General features: G+C 38.2%; 1 protein-coding gene across 4 annotated transcripts in view; it reads left to right on the forward strand.

Annotated features, from left to right (window-relative positions):
• cntfr (ciliary neurotrophic factor receptor) overlaps positions 1 to 19,836 on the forward strand; it is a 207,545-nt gene that overhangs the window by 165,035 nt on the left and 22,674 nt on the right. For all 4 annotated transcript variants that reach the window (XM_040000229.1, XM_040000230.1, XM_040000231.1 and 1 more), the window contains 3 exons: positions 6,559 to 6,676; positions 7,153 to 7,319; positions 13,265 to 13,428. In XM_040000229.1, coding sequence (XP_039856163.1) covers positions 6,559 to 6,676; positions 7,153 to 7,319; positions 13,265 to 13,428 — 449 coding nt within the window. The remainder of the gene's footprint in view (positions 1 to 6,558; positions 6,677 to 7,152; positions 7,320 to 13,264; positions 13,429 to 19,836) is intronic.

Raw genomic sequence — 19,836 nt, forward strand, 5'->3', positions numbered from 1 at the left:
CTCCATGCCTTTTTTTCTGTCGTATTTAAAAGATAAATCTAGGTTACTACAGCTTATATATCATGGTTAGATAGCTGTTTCAGTTTTTTTTATAATAACTTTGTTATCACAGCTTATTAGTGATGGATAAGTATGACAGAATCTTATTATAAAGAGCAAAAATACATTATTTTAAATAATAACCTGTTTGCATTACCTAGTTTCTCTGACTTTCTCTCTCTCCCTCCTCGTCCCTTATCAACTCCTGATGCTCTCATAAGGTATCCGTCCTCTTTTCATTCATTCATCCCTCACACACGGCTGTTTCCAATTGGCTCACAGACATTCCTGGAATGCCAAGGCATCATTGTGTCGTGCAGTGTGTGTGTCTATGTGTGCGCTTGCACACCCACTGCCCCTCTATTCACTCGCTCATGTTAAGAAACAGCTCTAAACCAGGAGACTGCTGAGAGACAGAGAGTGGTTGGTAGGATGAGAATAAAGATGGATACAGGAGGAAAGTAGAAAAGAAGCAAGAAACAGAAAAGAGAGCTGAGTGTGCACTGCTGAATGTTGTTGATGCAATACCATAAATGATAGAAACGTAGTTCCACGTTCCAGTTTGGTGGGTCGATCTCTGATTCCTCCAGTCTGCAAGCCAAAGTGTGGGCACAGATAAAAACAAAAGCATGAATGCGTGTGTAATTGGGTGAATGGGACTTGTAGTAAGAAAGCACTTTGAGCCCTTATACAGTATAAGTGACAATCCATTTACCATTTACTTCTAAAACATCAACCAAGTGGAGAATATAAACAGTCAGCGTCAGCAGTAGCAAGCAAACCTTCGGCAATCACGCTGCAGTTTCCTCAGAAATGTTTCAAATCTAGAAGATGCACAAAAAGGCACAAAAATGTGTACATATAGTCTTTAAAAAAAGTTGGACGTGCTTTTTAAAAATGCGCTTATCATAACTTCAGACACACAAACTTTTAGTGGTATACAGAAGCGCACAACACGCAAGCACAATATGAATGACATTTTTAGTACTCCTGCACTATTTTGATTATGTATATATAAAATTGCATATTCTCATTACGGACACACACACGGCACACAAGCGCATGCACACTCGTGTGTCCGCGTACACTTTATCATAGCTTTGGAGTGGCAGTTAAAAATATTACACCACAATTACATTACCGTTAGCCAAGACAGCTGGTCTGGACAAAAAGGCACCACAGCGTCTCTACGACTTTGTTCTACAGTTTTATTTACATTCCTTTTTCTCCCATGACACATGACTAAGCTAATCTAAAATGCAGTGAGCCTGGCATTGGCAGGCTGACTCAAGCAGAGACCAAAGCCATCTGCCTAAACAAGTTATGCCATTCAGACCGGTACAGACTCCAAGAGAATACACTTCTTTCCAACAGGATTTCTAAAAATGTAATTTTTACACTAAAAGAGAATTTAGACAGTTGGAGGGATAGGTAGTCGAATAGTTGGATTTGTTTGCTATTGTAACAACACTGGTTTGTAGTTTGTCAAATTGATTCCAGGAAAGCAAAAATAGAATCAGGGAAGGTTGATAAAGTTGCAATTTTGTGTTTTTGTCAGGCCTATAAACTGCCATGTTTATTGCAAAGCGAATGGATGGAGAAATTGGAGCAAGGGAAGAAAATGCATTCATTTTGGTTGTCGTAGTCAGAGAATTCACTCCAAACACATACACACACTGCACAAAATGAAATGAATGTGGGATGCATATGAACACAAACACAAAGCAACAGGGAGGCTACCAACACAACCAAATAGCATTTACTACAGTGTCTGCAGCCTAGCAACCAGGCAACTGGATGTCATTGTCCCTCATCACATTTCTGTTTGTGTGAGTGCTCCTGTGACAAAGATCCTCTTTTGCAAGATCTTGAATTTTTGTGTGACAGGTTTAGAATAGTGGCAGAGAAGAAGAGAGAATATGGGGAGAGAGAAAGAGCTGCAGTGTTTTTTGGCTGCTTATCAATGAAATGAACAAGCTGCTGCCCCCCAACCCCCCAACAAAAATTGATCAAATTCCTGACTGACACCATCTCACTGTAACTTTAGCTGGGTAATTCAGTTCAATCGAAATAGAAGCTCTACACTCTTTGGTACTTTGGTTCACAGTTTTAAGTACATTGTTTTAGTTAATAACTCATGAAGTTACCTTTCAAGAACAAATCTGTATGCATTTCTGCAACTTATTTCCATTAAAAAGTAACCCTACTACTTGAGTATGCACACATGTGGTTTGTGGTTCGTGAGGCTAACAAAAAGCACCTTCAGAATCACGTTTGATTTAGCAATTCAAACCAGATGATGAAAAGGCAGTAATTCAAATACCATTTATTCATGAGCGGTGTCCTGTGTGCCATTGGCTCAGGTGCTATGTCACAGACACACACACACACACACACACACACAAATGACCGCCTGCTCAATGTAATTTTAATTTCAATTATTGTTTTATTTGCTTTAATATTTATGCTGCCTTTGTTCTACAGGTGTGTGATCTCTTGTTCTTTTAACTCTACTTTAATGAGATTCATTGAAAGCTTTTGATGTTGTAATATTATTGGAGAAACTGTGCAGCAGTTCTTTGTCAGTGCGCATGCTTATGTGTTGTTTGTGCTTTTTGTTGTTGTTTTTGTTTTGTGTTAAGGGCACATTAGTATTGATAATGAAAGAATGCTGTCTTGTGTCATCTCCTCTACATTTCCCTTTATCTTTTGAGATGTTTCCTCTTTACTTCCACTCATGCCAATCCATATGTTCCCTCTTTCATCCTTATGTCCTCATTTCTTCACTTTTCTATTACAGACCCCTGACCTCAGTTTTTAATTACATTTTAACAGTCTTCGAGAAATCACAAGTATTAATTATTAGCTTAATAACATACATGTCAATGAACTACAAATTAAAATCAGAGCAGTTTACACAAATTGGGCAGTTTACATATAAAATGTGTATAAATGTAAGAAAGAGATGGGAGAAACTCCCTTAAACCTGTTGATATGTTGATGTTGATAGACTGCGCAACTTCCTTGTTTTTAAACTGAGTTGTCAGAGTATCTTAGTAAGGCTAAGGGTGGGATAGATGTTTATCTTCCATGAATCGACCAATATATTGCTTTTTCAAAAATCACCAAATATCAATAATAGTATCAGTCCCAAAAATTCTATATTGGCTAGGCTCTATTTGAAATCAAATTGACTTGGACAGAGGTTAACCACTGTATCCACATTAGTCCATTTTTGTCTGTGTTTATTGTTATAACTGTGTTATCTGCCTCCTCACACACATAAACCATAGATTTGAAAAATTGTTTAATATCAATGGTAAAGGGGTTAGCACTGTCACCTTACAGCAAGAAGGTCCTGGGTTTGAATCCATTGGGTCCATAGTGTCTGTGTCAGCCGTGGAACAGACTGGAAACCTGTCCAGAGTGTACCCCACTTCTCACCCTATGATAGCTGGATTTGCTCCCAGCGATCGTGGATGGGTAGATGGAGAGATAGAGATTTCTCGCTCCTGATAAGCCATACATCAGCCCCCTTTTGAAGAACCCTGCAGTAGAAACTGCCCTTTCAAGGTGTTTCAGTGGTAGTTTGACTGACACTACTCACATCTGGGAAAATGAACTAAATTAAAGGCGCAAACACTCCAGAGCTCAAACAAACCACTACAAACACGGCTGGCATGAGCACACACACCTATGCTCATCTTCTTTACACCTGATATCTCTCGCCAATCCGCACAATTTTTGTCTTTTAACTTTCCTCTTGCTGCTTCTCTTTCCTCTAACAGACTAATCTTCAGCTGCTCTGTCTGAGCTTTTCCAACTTTGTAAAAAACCCTTTTGACTGATTATGGATGATTCCAGGAGAATGACAGCAGCCTCCGTTCTGTGTGTGTGTGTGTGTGTATGCGGGTCTGTACTGATAATAGTGTGTGGCGATGTCTGTGTTTAACATTGTGTTTTCACGACTTTGACTGAAACTCTCAGATGAGAAGCCAATTGATTGAGATGACCCCAATTAGTCTCCACGATTAATTGAGTGTGATTGGATGTCGTCCATGGCACCTCATCATTAGACGTTATTGACGGTCTAATTAGTTGCCTTGGTGACCGTTTAAACACAGTTGATTGTGTGTGACAGTGAAACGACCCCACCGCAGCCAATCATGCACACCTCTTGCTTGTGGGTGTGTGAGAGTATGCGTGTTTGACCGAATACACCTTTAGGGAGGTGTTCCAAGAAATTTACAAGGATGTTGCAGGAAAAAACAACAACAAGATGCTGCTAGATAATGCTTAATATTATTATTGTTATTATTATAGCCACCAAGCCATAATAAGTGTGCATCCAGAGAGAGAAAGTGCTGAGATAGGAAGAAAAAATATTTTTGGTTCTGAAACTGTGGCCGCAGATTAATTAGATCCACTCAGTAATTATAAGTGGTGACTGGAACATTAAGAAACTGTGGATAAATCACACAAACAAAAGTGGTACTCACATCTGATAGAGTAAGTCACTTTGCATCTTTTTTCAGACCCAGGGAACGTTTGCCGCTGATGAGATATTTGGCATTTCCATTTATTTAATCAAAAATGTAACGATTATTATAAATCACTTCAAAGAGTGATCTCAATTTAAATAGGCTATCTAGCACTGTGCAAAAGTTTCAGACATTTTCGATTTTTTGACTTTTTGCTGTAGGAATACTTATGATTGATCCCAAATTCACTCTGTAGCATGATGCAATTAACCCAGACGCACAACCAGAGTCCTAAATAACCATTTTCAGCAAAGACGAGAACAGTCAATCCTGAGATGATGTGAGTCCCACAGAGCTTAAGTGTATCTCGGAGAATAAGGGCTGCTTTGAAGTCAGGCCAGTCATACTGGAAATTTAAATGTAGATTTTATTTAATAACAACAAGGACTGGATAATTCACTTTAAATATACTATGGTTTCAGTAACTCTAGGTAGTGTTGAAAATATACATTTAATTACACTGAATTGAAGTAAAATAATCATTAAAATAAAATAGAATGCATTTTGATTCTAAATTGGAATATAACCTAGTGTTTATTACCACTGTACTGACATTTTAAATTAGAATTATACCATCCCAGCATAAATCATCCCAATAACTACTTTCCCGAAGTCATTTGAGTTGCCTCTTTCTAAATCTTATCAAGATGCTGCTGTTTGAAATTTTCACTTTCTTCTCACATTGGTCAAAACAACAGATAGATAGATAGATAGATAGATAGATTAAAGTTTTTTTGTCATTATGTCTTCACATAACAAAATACTGCGCAGTAGCACTCAGAGTAGAACAGAGAGTTTAAAAACACAGACAAACACACAATAAATAAAAAACAAAAAAGGGAAATAGAGTATACAATAGGATATGCAATAAGCAAACAATTTAAGAAGTAGTATTGTATTAAGTGTTGTAAAGTGCAGTTGTCTGGAGCATGTCCTCAGCCCTAGATATATAGCTAGATACACACACACAAACACACACACCCCACAGTAATCTGAATAATTGATGAGTACCTTCTAGTGTGTAATTATAAGCCATAATTTAGATCAACATCAGCTAACTGAAAGCAAAAGGAGGATGATTAGGTGAAAGGAAAAGACACATAAGAACTTCACAAGGGGGGAAATAATGAAACTCACCAAGATTGGTTTTAGCAGCGGAGCTGTGTCCATGCGCTATATTAGCTATAACAAAGGTAAAATGTTGAAAAGTTGTGTGGAGAGAGAGGGAGTGGCAGACGAGTACATGGTTGGCTAACCGTGAAAAAGAACCCTAATCTCAGAGGAGGTTAGAGCTGGTGTAACATCACGTTTTCTTGCCAAACTCTTTTATTCTTCTTGTGCTCTACCACTTCAATATCCTCTGTGTCTCCACACAGCATAAACACCGGCGCCCCAACGCCAATCCCCCAAACACTGCAACCCTTTCTCCTTTGTTTTTTCATCATTTCCTTTACTCTATAAACAGAATTCAGACAAATAAGAAAACAAATCACCACAAATTATTTATTTCCTTCTTTTCTTTATTTTAATTTCTTTTTTTGATTCTCTCAGCCACAACGGCAAACAGCACTGATATATTGAAGAAATGAAAACATCACTTTTAATTTTGCCTGAGATTAACTTTATAGAAAAGTCATACTCTAAAATTTCCATGATTTTAATTAAACTTTCATTAAATATTTAAATATAGTACGCAACAACAACAAAATTAATTAAGTTTTCAAAAAACTTGGCAGAAACATGTCTTAATTTTAACTGAGTAGCAGCCTTTTCAATTAAACATTTGATGGAAACTGAATTATGCAGTGAGGTAATGTGTAAGGCACTGTTGCCTTGCCTTTGAATATTGCAATGTGCATTCATCTGATTGTGATCCCTCCTCTTGGTTTGCTTCTTTTCATGTCTGCCTCAGTTGTATACATGTAGATATTCATTAACCATCTTCCCCTCCCTTCTCTTCTCATTATTCTCTCTATAGTTCCCCCTCTGGAGCCTACTATCACCTGTAGGTCCAACACCTACCCTCAAGGTTTTTACTGCAGCTGGCACCAGCAGCATTCAACGTACATCAACACTACATTTGATGTGGAAGTACAGTAAGTGCATTTTATGCATATACAGATGTTTCAGGATGAAACCTGTGGATTTCTGAAGATTATTTCCTGTTATTTTTGCCATTATAATAATAAAACAGTAAGAGTGATACAATCATTTTGGTTCATATCTTAGTCCAACATGGCAAACAAACAAGTCTCGGTTGCCTAGACGAGTTTTAGCATTTTAGAAGTGGGTCTCTGTCAAGTTCTCTTTGAGACTCCCAGAGTCCCACAGCCAACACCATGGCAGGTGCTTTCATTGAAGGTGTAACACTAATATTATTCTCTTTGAATAAAGATGAGGAATGGGCCATAGCTAAAGATTAATTAATAGCAAGCCCATGTCTTTAGTGTTCAGTGTTTGTGTTAAGTATCTGTATCATTCAGTCTTTAGTCTACAACAGTTTTTGCCTTTAAGCAGAAAACCTGCAACAGCTGTTCCTTTTTCCCCTGTTCTCTCACCTTTTTCTCTTCAGACATAACCAGCGTTCACTCGAGGTGAAGAAAGATTTGTTCCACAAGAACCGCTGCCATGTACGCTTCCCAGAGGTTTTCTCCAGCTTCCCCTACAAAGTTAATGTAACAGCCATCAATGCTTTGGGGAAAGCTTCTGCCACTAAAACTTTTGAAGAGTCCACTATAGGTAAAACATGCTCTGTGTTATGCTTTGTGGTTTCTGTTACATTCTCTTTTCCTGTTCCTTCACTCCGTTGCATCTTAAAGCACTCATGAAGTCGCGTGTGTTGACCAAATGTGACTCGAAATGAATTACAGGCTTTTTGCTGCAGCTACACAGAAAGGAAACAGTTGTGCTTTCTTATTAAGTTTTGCTCACAATTAGAGGGTTCCATTAAGCCCTGAATTCAAAGAGTTTAAATGAAACCCACACTGACATTTTGAAAATCTTACAAGTATTTGCTCCTAAACCGTTCCGCTCGCAACAAATTACCACTTTTTCATTAAAATCGTTATCCGCACATAGTTCAGGGACAAATGTAAAATGTTTTTCCCACAAAGATTGACGGGTATTTGGCAAAGGAAAAAACTAAAATGCCGAGTGTCAAGGCATCTCTTTGTGTGTGCCAACCGCCGAGCAATGTTAATGCATTTGTTTGCTCACAGATGACTGATTTCATTCATTTCTGGTTCCCTTTGGAGATTTGTTGCACACACAGCAATGCTTGGTGCCAGGAAGACATAGCAAATTGAAAATGCAATGGCCAAATAAATGTCACCCAGCTGATAGCAGAAGTGTACAGTTTTGTTTGGGGGGTTTTTTTGTTTGTTTTTTTAACCCACAGCATAGTCCATTAGCGAGAAACCCACTGACTGTGCATCCGTGCCATTACCAAAAGCAGCAGATAATAAACAATCGACCTCTGAACCTTTTCTGCAGCAAACAGTATTTAATTGAGGTTTGGACAGGATGTGATGGTCACAAATCAATGGTCTGGTTTCTCACTTTCCCTCAGCCAAAACACCAGCTGCCATATCAGCACATTTCTAATCTAAAAAAAACAAAAACAAAAGAAGCCATAAATGTGCTTCAAGGTTGATTTTTTTTTTTTTTACTTTCAAATAATTAATTCATTATGTGGCGAGTAATTTCAAAATTAACTTTGAATTGTGAAGTTTTTCATCAGTTACTCTACCAAAGGCCACATAATAACAGCAGTACTCTTGAAATTCACAAGCAACTCTGACTGGAAAGCAGTGAAGAGGAGAAATTCATTTTAAAGAAGGAATGAGGAGTACTTTGATAGATAAGGGAACTGCTGCCAGCAGTCCTCAGCTCTATTGCATTGCTTAGGGTGATATGGGTGTGCATGGTGCATAAACACACACAGACACCAATGGGGCTGTGAGCGATTGTGCGGAGTGTCGGTTGAGAGGGTTAGGTATTGAAAATGAGAGACAGAGAGAGAGAGGAAAGAAAGAAAGTCTGTGTGTGTGTGTTGTTCGTGTGCGAGTGTGTGTGTGTGTGTGTGGTTGTGTGTGTGTACACATAAGTAACCAAATGAGGCAGTGACATGCTCTGCCAAGCCCCGGACACAGGACTCATGAAAATGCTAATGGTAGCCGGATTAGTGCTTTGGCTGAGGAAATATCCCTCAACTATTGGTAATAGCAAAATACCCCACTGCAAAATACCATTTAATTCTTCCTTCTCTTCATTTCCTGAAAAGTGTAACTTTGCATTTCTTTCCCGCCTTTATTTCCTCCTGTTTTAATTCCTTCCTTCCTGTTATCTCTCCCTCTCTTTTGCTATTATCAAACAATCATTTTATTTCACTTTTTTTCTGCATTTTTCGTCCATGCTTTTGGTTGTTTTATTTTTTTTTAAGCCTTAAAACATACTTAGTTGCTTACAGCTACATATAACTAGGTGTTACATACTCTGGTCTGAATAAAGTAAAGTTTGCTTCTTTTGAACTGTAGATCTACACGCAATCACTCGCTTTTCCTCCTGGATAACTGATACAGCTGTCATTGATCCCAAAGAGAGGCGGTGGCTACAGAAACTTTCTGTCACTGACTCTAGAAAACAAGCCCAAACCTTTGCAAAGTTGCAAAGTTTGCAAAGTTGCTAGTTGAAAGGCCAAAACTTCTAACAAAGTATGTTTTGAAACTTAGCCCTCCTGTCTCTCCTCACCTCATCTGTTCTTCGTTCCTGCATTGTTAAAAGTCTTTCTTATGCCATTCTATGATGTAAGTCACATTCATTTTCAGGGACAACGAGGCAGATCGTAAATAAATAAAACAATTTCATGCTTCCTGGTTCACTTCTGAATTCTGAGCGGGAGTAAGACGGTTCTCAACTGTCCTTGTTCATCCGACCAAAGCTGGGGCGGAATTAGATGAGATGAGATGTGTGTGCTTGCGTGTGTGTCCCTACACGTGCGTGCTGTGGGTGAAGTTACAAAGAGAACCCTCAAGGAAGCTCCACACTCATCAAATGATAACTTAAAGCTTTCTAGTGCCAAGATGATCAAACGCTAACTGATCTTGCCGAGCTTTAAAGGCTTCTACAGTTAAAGTATTTTCACTTACAACAAAGAGCTTTTTTTTTGCTGGCAGTTCTGACAGCAGCCCACCTGAGCACCCGCTGTCATTCAGCTTTACTACATTACTCATCCAATGAGATGAAAGACAATATGTTGTAACCTAATTCCACCAGGTCAGAGTAGCTGCAGTAACTGAAATCATTGAAATTATTTGTTACCTGTGTCATGCTTTGAATTGTTTCTTAGAAAAGAGGTCTTCATTCGGGTGTATTAACTTGGGATAGTCTGTGGGGGCTACAATAGTCAGCCAGAAGTAACCAGTCAAAGTATATTTTTAATGTGTCTCTGCTGTTTCACCAAATGCTGAAGGTGCTCTTTCGGCTTGAGATCTAGTGACTTATTTTAAAGTTTAATAAATCAGTTTGAGATGCAGTCATGAAAGGATGGTTATCAACAATACTCAGCAAAGTAATCCTCACACTATTACACCTGGAGGCAGCATGGATACCTGTTTTCATGTTTATACCAAATTATGAGCCTACCGTCAGGATTCAGCAACAGAGATCGAGTCTCATCAGACCGGGATTTTAATTTTTTTTCCAATCTTCTGTTTTCCAGTTTTGTAGACTCAGTTTCCTGTTCTTAGCTGACAGGAGTGGCATCCCCTTCAGGGTCTGACACATTGTACGTTCAGAGAAACCCTTCTGTTTCCTTGGTTGTAACAAGTGGTTATTTCATTTACTGTTTCCTTCGAACTAGTCTGGCTGTTTTCCTCAGACATCAACAAGACATTTTTGCCCAGAGAACTGTTGGACACTGGCTATTTTCTGTTTTTTGGACCATTGTCTGTAAACCCTACAGATGGTTGTGTGGGAAAATCCCAGTAGATCAGCAGTTTCGGAAATACTGGACCATCTGGTACCAACAACCATGCCATGTTGAAAATTGTTCTTTACCTCAAAGCTGCGAAGAAGAATTTTAGAGTTTTGTAAAATTCCTCTTGGAAGAAAAAAAAAAAGATACCAGCTTTAGTAATAAGATCTCGCATTGTATAACTTAAAAAACTAACACAAAATGAAACTTCAAACTTTGTGTAACTTAAACAAATTAAAACCACAGTCGTGCAAAGATTAGTCCTTAAATTTAGCCAACAGAATTGCTTGTGCTTTGGCTTTTGACTCTCTTTCGCGCGTGCAATCTGTCCATTCACAAATTCAAAAACAGGCTATTTTCAGAAATGAGATTTTGATTTGGGACTTCATTACAAAAACTCTCAACTGTCATTACACCTTAGACAAGATTCAATGATCAATGTGCAAGATAACACTGCAGATCAATTTTCCCATTTGTGCAAGTGCACTGCTAGATGATGTCATCCAGCACATCAGTGAATTGATGTCCAGATTTTGTTCTTTCTGAAAAGCCAATTTATTTGAAGAAAAAAAAAACAGGCTACACCATTAGGTGGAGGGAATAGACACATGGCAGTCGTGTTAGAAACAGTAAATCAGAGCATTTCAGAGAAAACGAAAAATACATGCATGTATAAATAAATGCACAGCACTCTTTTGCAGAATTTACCCTTTTTATGTTTAAAGAGACCACATGTTGAAGCTATATATCAGATACATTTTCCACAATTTTTAAAAGAAAAAAATGAGTTTGTCTCTCGCCTGTGAAAGATTAGATTTTTATGTTACAGTACATCGACAAAGGGGAAAATAAGGGACTGCAGTTACTGTGCAATATGAGACTGAGTATAGAGGGCCAGTAATGTGGACACAAATGAAAGAACAAAGCTAAAGCTGGAATGACAGGCGTTTTCGGGCCAGGCAAGAACATATCGAACAACGGGATGTCAAAAAAATTGAAACCCTGTGATCACATTTTTTGTCTTTCTTTTTGTTTATGTTTCTATAGCTTGCTAAATTACATGGTTGATTTTATCTTCAAACTAATTCTGGGCATATAGCTGACAATATTTTTTTCCTGGTATTTGCATTGCACAAATTTAAATCTGCATTTGCATCGGTCAGTAATGTCCAAACACTTCTTGTCTCGGTAAATTTCACACCCTTCTTTTAAGTGTAAATCCTCTCTTTCTTTTATCTCTCATATAAAAAAGCACTCCTTTGTCACGCCCCAGCTGCTATTGCAGAGGTCATCAAGTGAAGGATGTGTTCATTACTCATGCAACACAAAGCTACTAGTATATGTTTCAGGTCAGATGGATACTTTAAAAACCTAAGGGACGCCCCACCCAGACATATTTCTCGCTGTTTTGTTCTGTGCTTGCACATGTTTTTCCTCTGTTAGGTGCTGTTGAACAAAGAAAATTTATTCTCTCTGGTCTCTGCTGACTTTACATTGCTCTTGCTCTGCCAGCATGCAATTTTCTTTTTCTTTTCTTTGTGTGCTTCCCTAGTTTTTTGGGGATTTTTAAAATTTACTTGAAAGTCAAAAAGAGATTGTTAACATCTCTTTCTCGAGTGAGAAAGCAGTCTGTTTGTATGTGCCAACAGCCATCTTTCGTATTTTCAATCATTAATTATGTGCTGCCTGTTTATGAGTCTTCATAAGTATGCATTACCTTTTTATCCACATTGCTTTCATCCACTGCTGCCATCAGTATGTTATCAGACATTGAGATTATTACTGTGGTTTTCCATTTGCTTGTGTAATGCTATGTTTGCATCTAGATGGGAAAGGGTTTCATGTAGCTTAAGTGGCAGGCCGGTGTGTTCCCTTGTGGGAGTGATCTAACAAAGACTGGGTCATTCAATATCATCTGAAAAGCTTTCAATTGAATTCTCTCAATCTCTCTGTCTTGGTGTGTTCCTCAGTGGACAGGTATTCAGACACACATGCCTTTTCATTGGGGAGTGATGGCTTCTCATCTTCTGTCTTGCCACAGATACCTCAGACACTTTTTTCAGCTAAAGCTTTTTTTTCAGTTCAGCCTTATTTAAAGTCTTTCTTGCATTAGAATACATTGCGACCTTAAGCATGTACTAATAATAATGGTAGTAGCAATATTAAATAGATCCCTTCTATCATGTCAAGACTTGCAAGATATAATAAAAAAATAATAAAAATTCTAAATCATGTTTCAAAGGCTGGAAGATCCTAAATAGTGAATGTATTCTGCCTTCAATTCAACAGGTGCTTCTGTTACACCACCCCTGCCTGTCTTTTCCCCTTCCTGCATGTTTCAAAGCTCTCACTTTTCATTGCAAGTTTTTATTTGTGCAGATATTTGCTGGACAAATAGTGTTGCAGGTCTTTGGTGAAAGTTCATATTTGTTGTTCTCTAAATTGACATTTCACCAATTAACCTTGAGAGTGCAGCCAATTGCTGCTGACCACTGCTAGACTTGAAACTATGAAAATTGTTGTTATTCTTCTAAAATAAAAAAGAACAAAAAAGTGTGCAATGATATAAATAAGTATCATTAAAGTAACAAGTTAATTAATGCCTTAACTCCACCTTTATGACACAATTTAGTGCTATATAAAACATTATGCAACTGTCTGAGTGACCTTAATATTCCCCTTTAACTAACTGTTTATACCCACTTTACAGTAAAGCCAGACCCCCCGGAACGTGTGACAGCGACCCCGATCCGCTTCAACCCTCGGAGACTGGAGGTATCCTGGCACAGCCCCGCCACGTGGCCTGACATAGATAACTTCCCTTTAAAGTACTTCCTTCGATACCGGCCGCTCATCCGAGAGCAGTGGCAGCATGTGAGTACCTTTTACACTAGTGCTCACAAAGCCCCCCCCCCCAAAAAAAGGTGCGATGAGAAATACGATGTGACGTATTGTTATGCCATTATGAAAAAGGTTTTATCCAGTGGAGCACAGAAAATTAGCTTTATTAGTTAGTGCAAAGTAGAAAAGTTTTGTTTTTCTTTTCTTTTTCAGGAAATTCTAACTTACAAATGGAATATCTGGCACAAGCCAAAAACAAGAAAGAGGTTATAAATGGTCAGAACAGTTTGCTCAAACACTGTTTTCTCAGTGTCTGCAAGTCAACACTAGGATAGAAGTTAATTATTAATTATTGGTGCTCTAAAGAAAAAGGCTCTCAGATAGCGCAGCCAGAGTTTGAAGTTATCACAAAAAATAATCTTTTAAATGGAAACGGCATACTGCTTTATTTCTTAAAGCGCTAGGAAGTATCGTTTCACGTTATAATCTTATTTTTCCAAGAAATGCTTACTTATCTGGCACTTTTATTGAAACACGGGGATAAGCCTCTTTTTTCTTCTACATTTGATCAATAGTATTTCCCAAGGTAAATTGAACATAGAAATTGTTTGTTTTTTTTTAAAAATCCCTGTCAAGAGATACCTCTGAGAACAATTACTGAAAATTACGAAAAATTGGAGTTTGATCTCTGGTCAGACAGACACAATTGCTCGGCCGCTTTGGTGTATGTTACTTAATCTGAGTATTTTTTTGTGGGTTCAATTCCCTGAGGGCTTCATACAGTAAAAGCATATGTGTCCACTATAGGATTCCTGGGATAAAAGCTCTGTCTACCAAGGTCTAATATTACAGGGTTATTAACATGTCAATGGTTTGCTAAGGTGTTGTTCCAAGAGCTTGAGTTACAGAGCCTGGCTTGGAATCACATGGACACACTAACACACACAAATTATAAACCAATACCTTTTTTTCTCTTACTTCATTCATCTCGTCTGTCCTTCAACACCTTCTTGTGTCACTGTCTTTGTATTTCACTCCACCACCCTCACCCCCAGTTTCTTTGTTTTACTACTTTTCCTCTCAACTTTCTTTGGTTTGAACTGCGGAAAGTTCGTCTGATGGTACTTCTTTGTTTCTTACTTATTCTACACTTCAAATAAGAAGAGTTTTGGCAAGGTTGTAGTTCTGTACAGCAAACCTTAAAGCATTTTGGTGTCGAGTTATTTCGTGATAGTGATTTAGGTCTATTCACCCTTCAAGCAGGCCATCATGAGCTTTACAAGAAAGGGGAAAACAACTGCAAAGCTGAACCGAAGACATCAACAAAAAATCCAGGCATCCTTTATTAAACCCTCCTCCTGATAAGCTGGCTTTAAGACCCTTCACAACAATGAACTGAAAGTCTAAATAATTGCTCAGCTGAAAATTAATTAGAGCAATTAGAGCAAATGGTTTAATGTTTCGAATGAGTCATGAAGTACAAGAATTGCCAAGTCCCTGCTTCTCAAATGTGGGGATTTGTTCAGTTTTGTATAATTGACTGCCAAATTGCTTTTAGGTTTTAGGTAACATAATAGGTATTTGGTTTTAAAGAACAGAATGGGAACAGCCAGCAGAACAAAGTTCACTTAGTTATTACCACATCTCTCACATCCTTACAAACACAAAGAAGCGATATCAGACATGATATATAATCTCTTTGTGTTACATCTTTCTACAAATCTTCCGTGACACAGTCACACATATGAATGGCAAAGTGCTATTTTATAAACACGTTGACATTCAGTCACTTCCTGCCTCTCTGTAGTTATAATAAAGCCTCAGATCTTTGTGGTTCCAGCTGATGATTAAATCTGACACACACACTCAAAGTTTTTCTTCTCCCCCTTGCTGCTAATCAATCAATATGTGAACCAACGCGTGACCTGAAAGTTGGGAAACCTTAAGTCAATATTTGGATTTGGTAAGGAGACATAATTTGGAAATTGCATAAATAGAGTCGATGACAGCTGAAAACTGCAAGGTTTTCCGTTTTTGCGGCATTCTTTGATAAATGTTATTGTGGTCACGGTTTTTATTTTTGCAGCCGTTAGTGTGGTTTTCTGAAGGGGAAATTCCGACACCATCACCTCTGGACTTGTGAGCACTTTATAGTTGTGCTTCTGGCTCCCTTCGTTAACTGTCGGTTAACCATGTTGGCACTGTTCTCAATCACACAGAAAGTGTGTGCTGAATTTGTATTTGTATGAGTTGCCTAATTTCTCCACTAACTTTTACGATTATGCCACTTCATTGAAAAGGTTGAGTGGCAACCAGCAGACAGCCTTGTCATGTTAGAGTACCATTTATTATTAGAGATGTTATAAATGTAATACATTTGTCTAAACCTCGGCATAACCTTCTACATTTACACTTTTTTGCAATTCTAATACGCTGGTATTGAGCTTGAGTAAAAACACACCCAGAGTAGGTTGATTGAAGAACAAATGACACAGCAACCAAAATTGCAGCTTCAGTTGCAAATATTTTGGCTTCTTGATTACTTCCACACCGTCTTGTTTGAAGAATAGTAAATAGGGCAGACAAAGCTTCTTTCAGATAATTTTAAATGCCACTATACAAGTGAACCTACTACTTCTCCTGCCGCTCCCTTATGCGCAAGGGGTCGCCACAGCAGATGGATGACTTGGCACAGCCCTCCCAGGGATTTGTGTCTCTTGTGTCTCTTTCCAAACTTGAACCAGGGATCTTTCATGTGTTAGACCACATTATTAGACCACATCGTTGCAGAAATTTAAAATACACTGAATCAAGAACTGTACTACTATAAAAAAAAAAATAAAAAAAACTGTTTATTTGAGAAAACCCAGCTTTTGGCTTGCTACTGCCCTTGTTGAGGATGGGTTTAATGACTATCTATGGTAGTGCACTGTAGCAGCAGATATTTGGATTTAGAACTATCAAGCTGTGACATAAATCAGTAATTGAAGTTTAATGAGGCTGCCAAAATAAAACGCACTATTTACTGCCCCCCATATATACTTGATTGATTTTAGTATCAGAAGTTTAATACAACTTGAAGCGCTTAGTGTTGCTTAGGAATTCTCCTTTAATGTGGTCGGACAGCAGAGCTGGGTGCGAATGGCTTTCACATGTTATATTTTGAAATGTGTTTTCAGTCAGAAATGAAAGCGGTCATGTGATCAGACTGATCCTCAGAAGAAACCATCCATCGTGCTGAAGAATGAGGGGATGACTGGGACAGATAGGTAGAGTGATGGAAAGTCAGATGGGTGGAGGCAAATGAGGAAAAGTTTTGAAGTAGAGATGAATGGAGTGCATTAGAGAAGGAGATTGGGCGTTAATGGACAGCAGATGCTCATAGATACAGTAAAATGAGACACATAAATGAGATAGACATGCATAGATACACAGATGCATTTGAACTCGAGTCCAAGACAAGGGGGACAGAAATATAATACAAAGTCCACATTTGAAAAGATGTAAGGTGAAATTGAGCGCATAAGACTGAAACCATATTAGTTGATTATGAAAAGTGACAGAAGAATGGATGGTTAGGGAGAGAGGTATGGAGAGAAAAAGAGAAATTGCTGTATGGAGAGCAGTGTGACAGATAAATGGATGAAAGTTGGAGAGACGTAAAGAAAAAGGGAGCACAAGAGGCTGCTTTGAAAGTGAAGTTTTATAGGCTATTGGTTACCTGGTGTTTGAAGTTTAAGGGAGGTAGATGAATGGTTCATTGGGGGGGGGATGAGAAAATATATCTGAAACATTTTAAGCCTTAAACTAGTGGAGTGAATGGAGAAAAAGGGAGGGGGAAAAGCTTTAGACTTAGCAGAAACAAGCCCATTAGGGAATTGAATTGTACATATATTTTTTTAATCTTTAAGTAGGTGTGCCAGACATAAAAACAGCTACAAAAACACTAAAACCCAACAGAATGGTGCTCTTATTGAGCTAGTGGTGGTTTGTAAATGGATGTAGTGCAAAGTAAAGTGCAGCATTAACAGTGAAGCCCCCCCACCACCTAAATTTTATTTCTCTTAGATAGCTGAACTTCATGGCATGGAATAATTTACTGCTTTGCTGGATTTCGAAATTGGAACGCTTTTTAAATTCCCTTTCAGCAAAACCTTGATTTTGCTGAAAGGGTTTATTTTTCTGTGCCTGCCAAACAACTGATTTGTGTAAAATTACAACTAGTTTAGGAGTCTTGGTACTGAGCTTTTTTCAGATCATGAAGCTGCTATTACACATTTGAAACAGTGCACAGTCCTGTGAAACCCTAAATACAGCCTAACTGCTTCCATAGGAATTAGTAGGGCAAGCAGCATCCAAGTGCTGCTAATTAAATGCCCTCGATCATCAGTGACCCCCTCTTTCACGAGCACGAGTTTGAAGGATTGCTACATCCTAAAGTCAGACTGTGCAGTCCAACAGCTACATCTCCACTCAAGTCCACAGGCCTCAGTTAGCATGTGCAAATAGAAGAAAAAAACACTAAAAAGATGCAAAACACTGAAAAAGTATGAAAAAATTAAGACAAAGTGGAGCTGTTTGGCCATAAAGCATGGTGCCATGGTGCCACCTCATACCAGTCAGACCTCAACCTGGCTGAAGTGCTGTAGCAGGACCTTAACAGAGCTGTGTATATATATATATATATATATATATATATAAAATCTATGAGCTACCTAACCATGAGATGTACTTAGTTTTTCACAGCATAGAGTACTGTGATTTGTAACACACACATATTGCCCCTAGGAACAAGTAAGTCACAGATATGTGATTCCCTTGTAGTTCAGTAAAAGCAAAAAAAAACCCAAAAACATATTAATTATTGATCAGTAACAATGTAGGATGATGTGTGTGAGCTGGCATCTTAGTTGTTGGCAGATAGCCACACTTCATACACATCATTATCACACCACTGTGTTATATCCCTAGATTCATCAGTGGCCATTTCACAACAAGGAATGCACATATTTGCTCCCAACCCTTTACTGACTCTTTGTCATCAACAGGTTTCAATTATTACAAATTAAGCAAGTGAGTGTTAAAAAAGGAGGATCCATGAAACTTCCTCTTCCCCTGTTCATAAAATTGAATTTCTTTCATTTAGTGTCAACTAAAAACACCTTAAATTCAGAGAATGACCGCATCCACCGTTTCACTTCACATTACGTCAGTACACTTTATCAAGAGCGAATTATCAAAATGAGAACGGAAACAACACATGAAAATGCATCTGCATATCTCTAAATGGTCATTGAATTGTTTTGTTTCCCATGGCCTTGTGTGCATTGTTTCCTCACGCTCCCTTCAGACAGAGGTGAGCTCATACACTCACAGCAATTAAAGCAATGGACCAGTAACTGTGATAAGAACAATTTCAGATTGCTCAATATTCAGTTCATGGTATGAAACTGCATCTGCTGTGCTGTAATTGCCCTTTGGGGATGATGCTGAACTCCAGGCAAGTGAAAACACAGATATTTTCATGCAGACTCGGAAACACACACAGAGACAGATACACAGATATGCAATTAAATGCTGGTATGCATATAAATCAATACTCACAAATATCACTGCACACATACATTCTTTTGCTTCATAATTACTAAGCCTACCATGCATACAAATGTCACGAAATCTCTAGAACATGCATGTGTGTATATGCAAAAGCAGCAAACACATAAATTATTGCTTATATTGATAGACTAAGGTGGTTAGTATTGGCAATATGCTGAAATAACCTTTTGCATTTCTGCAAACACCATGTCCACCTACAAATACATACAGCATTCATACACCATAGTGAAAAACAAGAACTGGACAAAAGATGAATAACCACCATGTTAAATACATAAATTCAGAGAAACTGATGGAATAAATGCAGCAGTCGAAGCAGAAAGAAAAGAGGCAGACCTATTTTTTTCCTTCTTTAATTTTCATCTGCTTGAGCAAAACAGATTAGCCTTTCATTCATTTATTTATTCCACATGTGTGCTGCATCCTCTCTCCGCCATTCATTCTTCTCCCACCTCACATTTGGTCAAGCCTCTGTCTTTTTCCTTTCAGTTTTTATCCCTCCTTTCTTCTCCTCGCTCCTCCTAATTTTTTTTCCAGCTTACGTACCGTATTGTTCCCGTCTTGCCATCAGTCCTTTTCCACCTCTCTCCATCTGTTCATCCAATGTGTGTGTATGTTTGCCAAAAGTCTCTCTCATCTAGCAAGCACTTAGATGGATCAATAGTGAGGCACGAGTTGTATTTGTGTGTGCGTACGTTTTAGTTTTGATTTTGGAACATAAATCTGTTTACACAGTCATACGGTATTTCGGGAGGGGTCAAAAAGCAAGTCCTTGGTAATTTTAAGGTTGGAGTCTTGATTTAAGGTTTGGGTAGTGCTAGGCAA

Source organism: Simochromis diagramma, unplaced genomic scaffold, assembly GCF_900408965.1.
Source record: "Simochromis diagramma unplaced genomic scaffold, fSimDia1.1 OVJJ01000596.1, whole genome shotgun sequence".
Lineage (NCBI taxonomy): Eukaryota > Metazoa > Chordata > Actinopteri > Cichliformes > Cichlidae > Simochromis > Simochromis diagramma.